General features: G+C 61.5%; 4 protein-coding genes and 1 non-coding gene across 7 annotated transcripts in view; 3 read left to right on the top strand and 2 right to left on the bottom strand.

Annotated features, from left to right (window-relative positions):
- The window catches only part of LOC110387828 (mothers against decapentaplegic homolog 4-like), a 5751-nt gene extending 4355 nt beyond the window's left edge, over positions 1–1396 (top strand). Inside the window, exons 3-5 of the mRNA XM_021376440.1 lie at positions 16–388; positions 879–1017; positions 1095–1396. Of these exons, the coding sequence (XP_021232115.1) occupies positions 16–388; positions 879–1017; positions 1095–1306 (724 nt within the window). The 3' untranslated portion in view covers positions 1307–1396. The remainder of the gene's footprint in view (positions 1–15; positions 389–878; positions 1018–1094) is intronic.
- LOC110388003 (feather keratin 2-like) overlaps positions 1–8061 on the bottom strand; it is a 906242-nt gene that overhangs the window by 190339 nt on the left and 707842 nt on the right. The window lies entirely within an intron of this gene.
- SNAPIN (SNAP associated protein) lies at positions 2040–3228 on the top strand. Its single transcript, XM_021376774.1, has 4 exons — positions 2040–2197; positions 2485–2531; positions 2637–2755; positions 2843–3228. Exons 1-4 carry the CDS (start codon positions 2067–2069, stop codon positions 2945–2947), a joined length of 402 nt encoding a protein of 133 aa, XP_021232449.1. The 5' UTR covers positions 2040–2066; the 3' UTR covers positions 2948–3228.
- ILF2 (interleukin enhancer binding factor 2) lies at positions 3419–7548 on the bottom strand. 3 transcript variants are annotated; one of them, XM_021376674.1, is made up of 15 exons: positions 7442–7548; positions 7324–7365; positions 7045–7087; positions 6134–6238; positions 5941–6018; positions 5671–5773; positions 5534–5599; positions 5308–5424; positions 5147–5225; positions 4913–5000; positions 4691–4752; positions 4329–4443; positions 4165–4255; positions 3668–3837; positions 3419–3588 (listed from the first exon to the last, which is right to left on the bottom strand). In XM_021376674.1, the coding sequence occupies exons 1-14, from the start codon at positions 7444–7446 to the stop codon at positions 3677–3679; spliced, it is 1155 nt and encodes a 384-aa protein (XP_021232349.1). In that variant the 5' UTR covers positions 7447–7548; the 3' UTR covers positions 3419–3588; positions 3668–3676. The 3 variants fall into 3 exon arrangements, with proteins under 3 accessions (XP_021232349.1, XP_021232347.1, XP_021232348.1); XM_021376672.1 differs by having other exon boundaries at positions 7306–7365; positions 7442–7533; XM_021376673.1 differs by having other exon boundaries at positions 3419–3568; positions 7306–7365; positions 7442–7533.
- Positions 7824–7895, top strand: TRNAM-CAU. The gene has a single exon. It is a non-coding gene; the product is annotated as a tRNA-Met (tRNA).

The following is an 8061-nucleotide window of genomic DNA, read 5'->3' as shown; positions in this document are numbered from 1 at the left end:
TGGGGTGGAAGAGGGATATGGGGGGCGAATAGGAGGTGGATGGGGTAGGAGGGATTGGAGGAGACTACGGGGGGGGTGGCGGGGTCGGTGTGTAACGCAAGGGCGATGGGCAGGACAGGAGGGAGATGCAGGGAGCAAACGGGAGAGCCGTGGGGCAGAAGTGGGGCAGCTGGGGGTTGGGAACGGGGCTGCTGGGGGGCTGACGGTCTCCCCGGGCAGGTTGCACATCGGGAAGGGCGTGCAGCTGGAGTGCCGGGGCGAGGGCGACGTGTGGATGCGGTGCCTGAGCGACCACGCCGTCTTCGTGCAGAGCTACTACCTGGACCGCGAGGCGGGCAGGGCCCCCGGCGACGCCGTGCACAAGATTTACCCCGGAGCCTACATCAAGGTGGGGAACGGGGAAAGGGGGGGGGGGGGCAGCCCCCAAAGTGGGGGTCCCGGGGGGCGGAGGGACCGCGGTGCTTGTGTGAATGGGGGTGGCGAGCGGATGGGTTCCTAAAGGTGGGGGGGATGGGGGATGGGGGGAGCACTGTGATGGAGTTAAAGGGGTCACAGGCAAAGGGTCCCCGACTCCAGGAGGCAGCGGGAGGACCCCAGGGATGGGGGGGCCACGAGCTCGTGTTAGAGCAGAGACCAAGCAAAGAGTCCCTGGGACTGGGGGGGGGAAAGAACCATAGGGGTGCGGGGGGAAGGAACCGTAGGGGTGGGGGGGGGGAAAGAACCATAGGGGTGGGGTACAAGGAACCATAGGGGTTGGGGGGGAAGGAACCATAGGGGTGGGGGGGACCCCGTGCCCGTGGTGAAGGGGATCGCAGGCAAAGCGTCCCCGATGCCAAGAGGAACCCGGTGCTGAAGGTTCCCCCCCGCTTTGCCCCCAGGTATTCGACCTTCGCCAGTGCCACCGGCAGATGCAGCAGCAAGCGGCCACCGCCCAGGCCGCCGCCCAAGCCCAAGCGGCCGCCGTGGCCGGGAACATCCCGGGACCCGGCTCGGTGGGCGGCATCGCTCCGGCCGTGGGTGAGCGGGCGGCGGGGACGGCGGCGCGGGGTGGGGGCGGGGCGCGGACCCCGAGTGACGGCCGCGTTCCCGTGCAGGGCTGTCGGCGGCGGCCGGGATCGGCGTGGACGACCTGCGGCGGCTGTGCATCCTGCGGCTCAGCTTCGTCAAGGGCTGGGGGCCCGACTACCCGCGGCAGAGCATCAAGCACACGCCGTGCTGGATCGAGGTGCACCTGCACCGCGCGCTGCAGCTGCTGGACGAGGTGTTGCATGCCATGCCGGCCGCAGAGCACGGCCCGCTGCGCTGAGCGCCCCGTGTGTGAGGACGAGGAAGAAGGAAAGGAAAAAAAAGCGGGGGGAAAAAGTGGGGGAAAAAAGAAGTGGGGGAAAATGGGGAAAAAAAGGGAAAAAATGGGAGAAAAAAAAGAAGAAAAAGAAAAAAATAAAGGAAAAGAAAGAAAAAAGGAGAAAAAATATATTTTTTAAAGTAAAAAAAAAAGGAAGAAAAAATAAAGGGAAAAATAAAGGGAAAAAAAGTAAAAAATAAAGTGAAAAATAAAGTAAAAAAAGTTTAAAAGTAAAAAAAAAGAAAGTAAAAAAAGTAAAAAAGAAAGTAAAAAAGTAAAAAAGGAAAAGTAAAAAAGTAAAAAAGAAAAAGTAAAAAAGTAAAAAAAAATAAAAAAGTAAAAGAAGTAAAAGAAGTAAAAAAGTAAAAATAAATTATAAAGAGAAAAAAAAGAAAAAACAAGAAGAAAAAAAGTTTTTTAATAAGTAAAAAAAATGAAGGGAAAAAATAAAGTTAAAAAAAGTTTTTAAAAGTTTTTAAAAGTTAAAAAATGAAGTAAAAAAATAAATACGGTAAATATATATATATATATATAAAAATAAAGTTTAAAAAATTACCACAAAAAAAAAAAAAAGCGAATTTGAGGCTGATTTTATGCAGTATTTAACGAGCGCGCTCGCCGGGCGCGGAGCACCGCGGACTCCATCTCCCAGCGGCCCCGGCGCGCGGACCGGAAGTGCCTCGGGACTCCATTTCCGGGTGGGCTGTCACTTCCTGTGGGCATGCGCAGTGGCAGCGTCAAGATGGCGGCGGGGAGCGGCGGCCCGGCGGCGCGGGAGCTGTTCGCGGAGGGATTGCTGCAGTTCTTGCGGCCGGCGGTGCGGCAGCTCGACGGACACGTGCACGCCGTCAGGTGCGGGGCTGTGCGGCCGGGAGCGCTGCGGTGCGGCGGTTTGGGCCTGAAGGGCTTTGGGAGCGGGGAGCTGCGCGCTGCTGATGGGGTCGGTGCGGTGTGTGGGCCGGGAGGGGACGGGACGGGACGGGACGGGACGGGACCGCGGTTCGGGTCGCACAGGAGCGATTTGGGCTCGCATGGGGTGGCGGGAGGGGGTGCACAGGGTGGGTTTGGGGTCTCACGGGGCTTTCTTGGGGGTGCACGGGGACCGTGGGGCTTTGTCACCAGCTCCTCGCTGTCTGCAGGGAGAGCCAGGTGGAGCTGCGGGAGCACATCGACAGCCTGGCTACAGGTGGGGGGGGGGGGGGTCACCTCGGTGTTGGGGGATCGCCCCCTGCTCTGGGGGCTGCGGTGCCCCGTGCCCAACCCCCCCCCCTTCCCCCCCCCGTCCCTGCAGAGCTGTGCCGCATCAACGAGGACCAGAAAGTGGCGCTTGACCTCGACCCCTACGTGAAGAAGCTGCTGAACGCCCGGCGCAGGGTGGTGCTGGTCAACAACATCCTGCAGAACGCCCAGGTCAGAGTCTGGGGGTCTGTTGTGCTTTGGGGGGGGGGGGGTTGCTCCCAGCCCCCTGTGCTGACAGCTCTCGTTCTCCCACGCCAGGAGCGGCTGCGGCGGCTGAACCACAGCGTGGCCAAGGAGACGATGCGCAGGAGGGCCATGCTGGAGGCGGCAGGCGGGTACCCCCAGGGCCTGCCCGGCAAGTGAGCCCCGCTGCAGCACCCGGCCGGCCCCACGGCGCTCACAGCCACCCCTGGGAGCTGGGACGGAGCAGGAGCAGCTCTGCGTGCTGAGGTGCGACCCTGGGCCTCGCAAGGACTGGGCTGCGCAGAGCTGGGAGCCCGGTGTTCGCAGCACAGGAGGGGTGAGGAGCCCCGCGCTGCACGGTGCGGTGCTTCAGCTGCAGCGTAAGGAACCGGGGCACTGTGGCTGTTGCGTTTTCAGGCTTGTAGGCAGCGTAATAAAAGGGACTGCGTGTTGCTTACGGACTGGTGAGGCAGCGTGCATCGCAGACACGGCCTTACAGGAAGCAGAGCCAGGCAGCGGCCCCCAGCACAACCCGGGGGGGGGTTAGTCACCCCCAGGTGGAGGTTTTTTAAGACTCCCCTCCACGTAGCAGGGCTTTTTCTAACCCCTTTGTGTAGCGTGCATCTTCTCCCCAAAACACACAGAACTCACTCCAAAGGGAGAATACTTTAATGTGAACCTATATAAAAACAAATACAAGGGACGAGTCGCAGCGGTTGGGTGTTTGCTGGGGATGCGCTCAGTCCTCCGCTCCGTTCTTCACGTGCTTCCTCCAGCAGCGCCCGGTGCCGCTGAGCTGTGCTGCAGGGGCAGAGCAGGGGCTGCAGGAGCCAGAGTTCTGCCCAGCCCCTCCCTGTTCCCTCCCCTCGGGTGCTGCTGGACACCCCACGCGGGTTTTACCTGGGCAATTCACTCCTGGGTCTCCATGCTTTCCTCCTCCTCGCCTGCAGCGGGTTCTTCCTGGTTCTCCTCCTCCTCTTCTCCTTCTTTCTTCTCTGGAGGCTTCTCGTAAGCTTTCTCTGAAGGCGTCACTATCACGCCGTCCCACGTGGACATCTCAGAAGCCAGGTCTGCAGGAAGGGGAACTAAGCACGCAGCCCCACAGCTATGGGGCGGCTTCGGGCAGTGCAGCCAAGCCCCGTTCCCGGGATGTGCCAGCAGGGGGAAGCACGACACGCAGCACGGCCAGCAAGCCGTCCCTGCAGCTGAGCAGCTGGCACCAGCTGGAGGCCACCCCTGCCAGCAACCATCTGCTTCCCAGCAGAGCCCGCGGGGCAGCTGCCACCCCCGTGCTGCTGCACAGCTGCTGCTCCGCCTCCCACCACCCCGGTGCTTAACGAGCCGCTTTCTCCAGCAGCACGGAGGAACCACTCCCACCCAACCCAAGGCCTGCTTACAGCTGGCATCGCCCTCCTGGCCCAGGATCTTCCTGTAGCCTCCGTGAGAGAGGATCCGGACGAGCGTCTGCGCTGTGTAGCACACCATGTCCTGCGGCACAGGGACGGGGTCGCGGCGGGAACGGCTCCGAGTCCCTTCTCCCACCACGGGTGGGGTGGCTCACCTGCTGCTCCAGCGTCATGACCGTGTGCACCCTGAAGTTCCCGCTCTCGCAGGGATCGGTGATACCAACGGATCCGGGCAGGAAGAGCCCCGCAGCCAGGATCTGAAGGCAGCGCCTGCGGGACGAGACATTTCACGTGAGGAATGAAACCATTCCCAGTGCAGCAACACCGCCAGCAAGTCTGCGCCACAGGAGGCACTGGGGAAGCCGTCAGACACAGGCAGGCATCACGAGCGCAACCTAGGAGCTGCCTCCCCTCCAGCTCAGGTCTGCAAAGCTCCAGAACCCGCTGCTTTTATTTGGCGTGTTCAAAACGGAGGTGGGAATGCGAGTTCATACAAGCCAAGCAAACAGAGACAGACCTGTAGGCGATGTTGAGAGCCAGGGGCTGCCTGGTGGGGTTGTTCATCACAGCGTAGTGCCCCTGAGGAGGTGGAAAGAGGACGTCAAGACAAGAGCGAAACGCAGGCGTCCTAAATCCCGCTGCGGGGGCTGCAAGGAGCAGTGCAGGCTCCCAGGGGTGGAAAACCACCAGAGCCACAGTGTATCCAGCACAGCATCGGCGTTCACCCTCACAGACTCACCAGCAAGTCCAGAATCCAGGGAGTGAGGGGCTCGAAGCCAGGGAACCGAATCCTCAGGTCTTTCAGCAGCCGGATTAAGACCTTCACCCTAGAGCAGATGGTGGGAGGAGCGTTGGTAACACATCCCGCTCGTTCCTGCTGCGGGAACGGGAGCTCGCTCCCCCCCCACACCCCCTGTAAAGATGATTTTGGTGGGGTTTATGAACCACAGCTCTCGCTCGAGGCCAAACTCACGTGGACTGGGAAGCGTTCTCTTCAAACCAGCGAGCGTGTCGGATGGCAGCCAGGGCGCTCTGCAGCACCTTGATGTCCACTGAAAGAAGCAGCAGAAAGGCTCGTTTTATCACAGAGCAGACGCGGGCCGGGCAGGCCGACGTGCGGGGCAGAGCCCTCACGGTGCAGCTCGGGGTCCAGCTTGCGGAGGTTGGGCGGCACCGTGGTGATGAGGATCTTCACCGTCGCGTCGGCTGAGCTGATCTCAAAGCCGGTCTCGTTGGTCAGCATGGTAAGGACTGCAGAGAGAACGCACATCCTTACAGAGAGGCTGGAAAACTTTCCCAGCGCCCAGGAGCGTCCTCAGCTCCACACCTGGGCTCCGTGGCACGCCGGGAGCAGCCCTACCTTCGCTGGGGTCCTGCGCTCTCAGGCTTTCCACTACTTTGTTTCCCAGGGCTGCCACGGCTTCCACTGGGGAGCAGCAGAAATCAGAACGGGGCCGGGTGCTGCGCTCCCACGCCAGCCCGGGAGCTGGTACTCACACGTGGGTAAGATTTTCAGGATGACGACCAGATCGGCCACGTTGTGCCCCGTCGTCATGGTGCCCTTCTTGTAGGAGCCGACCTGGCGAACCTCCTCAATTTGCTGATGGAAAGAGTAAAGGAAGAATGAGGAAAACGAACGGGAGGCAGCACCACGTGGCTGAAAGCAAGGCAGCCCGCTTTGGGTGAGGGCTGGCAGCGAGGACCAGCGTTCCCCTAACACAACACCCCCCCCCAGAGCGTGCTGTCAGACGAACCAGCTTCACTCACCACTTCAAAACTCCCCGGTGCTACAATGAGGTTGTCGATCACGTTGTTTATTTTGGTCACCAGAGAAAGAATAGAAGCCTGGAAAGGAATTACAGGTGGGGAGAGGGGTGGGTCAGTCCTCCCACGGCCTCTGCTCCTGCAGCAGCGTCCAGCTCACAAAGCTGAGCGCAGCCCCCCCCCCCCCGCACACAACCTGTTCGGCAGCGGTCGGTGCCAGATCCTGGTTCCGTTTCAGCAAGGCCTCGCTGAACGCGCTCTCGTCGGCGGCGGGCTTCACCCGCGGGAACGCCATCTCGCACTGAAACGGGATCAGATGTCAGAGCTGCAAGGCCCGACACGCAGACCTCGGCTGGGCACTAAGGGCTCCATTTTTATTTATTTATTTTTAATGCCCAGCACTCGTTTCCTTTGCAATTCCCGATTTTGCTTTTCAGTTTTGTGGCTTTTGTTGCGTCGCTTTTACGTTATCCTAAGGGAGCAGGGGGAGCTGCTCGTCCTGCCGTGCTCTCACTGTGCAGAAGTGGCACAGCAGCCACCAAACACGGCTGCAGTTCCCCTGGGCACGCTGTGCGCCGCACTTGGAAGCGAAAGGATTTAACAGCACAACGCGGAGCGGATCTAACTCACGAGTGGCCCCATCAATGGGGCGTCTGGCAGCGGCCTGACAGAACAACACGCTTTGTTTGCAGACACCGGTGCGTTTCGGTCGCTATGACAGTATTCACAGCCCCGGGGCTGGGAACCGGGAGCGGGGAAACTTGTTCTGCCTGAAAGTCACCGGGCTTTCAAGGACAGGTGGCAGCAGGAGGAGAAATTGATTTCATGCTACAGGGAGTGGGAAACGAGCCCGGCCCGGACGGGGAGGCCCAGCACGGAGCTCCGGGCCGTGACCGCGGTACTCGACTGCATCCCCGCCGTCCCGCGGACACACGCACCGCGACCACCGCCACCGGGGGCGGATCTATGTCCGGTTCGGTACCGAGCCCCGCTCAGGGCTGTCCCGCCGCGCTACCGGAGCTCGGACCGTCCGCCGCCGGCAGCGCGCGGCCCGAGAACGAGGAGAACCCCGCCTGCAAACAGCTCCGTGGGACGCGGTTTACTCACGACATAGAAATCAAAGGGGATGTGCGGCACAAAGGGCCGGAACCTAAAGGGGAGAGAAAAGAGAGCTTCATTCCCTGCTGCGCCGCGCTCGGCCCCACCGCCCCTCCCCGCCCCGAGCAGGAAAGGCCCAACGGGAACGGGAACGGGAGCGCTCTCCGCAGCCCCTCGCGGCCCTGCGCTACTCTGCACCCCGGCTCTGCTCCCCCCCCCCCCCCCCACTAGGCCTGCGCTGGGACCCCCCGGAGCAGAAGCCGGACTCGCCCACTGCCAGGGCCTCCCCTGGAACCAAAGCGTCCGCCACGGCCTCTCCCTCGGTCGCCCCTGCGAAAGAGAGAGGAGAAGGTTAGCGAGCGGCGGCACCGCGCGGAGCCCCGGCCCCGGTCCCCCAAGCCCGCACCTCATGACTCCGCCGCGCTGAACAATGATCGCCGCCGCTCAAACCTCTCCGGGCTGCGCTCCCGCACCCCGCAGCAAGCCGCACGCCCATTGGCTGCCGGCTCACTCGAGGCTGGCCAATGGTAAGAGCCCGCTGCAGGCCATTGGCTTCGCCAGCCGTCAATCTACGGCAGCGGATTTTACGCTGCCAATCAAGAATAGTTGCGGGAAGAGAGGGAGGGACGGGTGGGTGCGCCGTTTTGCGCATGCGCTGGGACCGTGGCGACCGCTGGAGGGAGTCCAGCGCTTGTGAATGGAACGGCGGGGAGTGCAGTGCGCATGCGCCACTGAGAAGCGCCCGTTAGAGTGGCTCCATATACCGCGAGGAGGAGCGGCTTACAAGCAGCAGAGTGGCGCAGCGGAAGCGTGCTGGGCCCATAACCCAGAGGTCGATGGATCGAAACCATCCTCTGCTAGTAGCTTTTTGCGCTCCGTGCCCTGTCTGTTTTTCTTCATTAGCGGTTTAATTAAGTGATTTAATTACTGCCACCCCTTCCGGCGCTGCCCGGTTGCCGCTCCCCGGGCGGCTCTGACTCCGCCGCTCTCAGCGCCGCGGGGCGGGCCGGGGGTGGGCGCCGCGCG

Source organism: Numida meleagris, chromosome 24 (assembly GCF_002078875.1).
Source record: "Numida meleagris isolate 19003 breed g44 Domestic line chromosome 24, NumMel1.0, whole genome shotgun sequence".
Classification (NCBI taxonomy): Eukaryota; Metazoa; Chordata; class Aves; order Galliformes; family Numididae; genus Numida; species Numida meleagris.
Note: the sequence above shows the minus strand (reverse complement) of the source record. Positions and strands in the feature narration are given on the sequence as shown.

Bases quoted from the DNA above. Each gene is read 5' to 3' on its own strand.
- ILF2 (XM_021376672.1), bottom strand. The intron at 6,239-7,044 runs GTGAGTAAACCG...ATCCCGTTTCAG, and splicing joins TCCCCTTTGATTTCTATGTC to TGCGAGATGGCGTTCCCGCG. The intron at 4,753-4,912 runs GTGAGTCTGTGA...CCACCTCCTCAG, and splicing joins CCTGGATTCTGGACTTGCTG to GGGCACTACGCTGTGATGAA.
- SNAPIN (XM_021376774.1), top strand. From the start codon at position 2,067: ATGCGCAGTGGCAGCGTCAAGATGGCGGCGGGGAGCGGCGGCCCGGCG. The intron at 2,198-2,484 runs GTGCGGGGCTGT...CGCTGTCTGCAG, and splicing joins GGACACGTGCACGCCGTCAG to GGAGAGCCAGGTGGAGCTGC. The intron at 2,532-2,636 runs GTGGGGGGGGGG...CCGTCCCTGCAG, and splicing joins CATCGACAGCCTGGCTACAG to AGCTGTGCCGCATCAACGAG.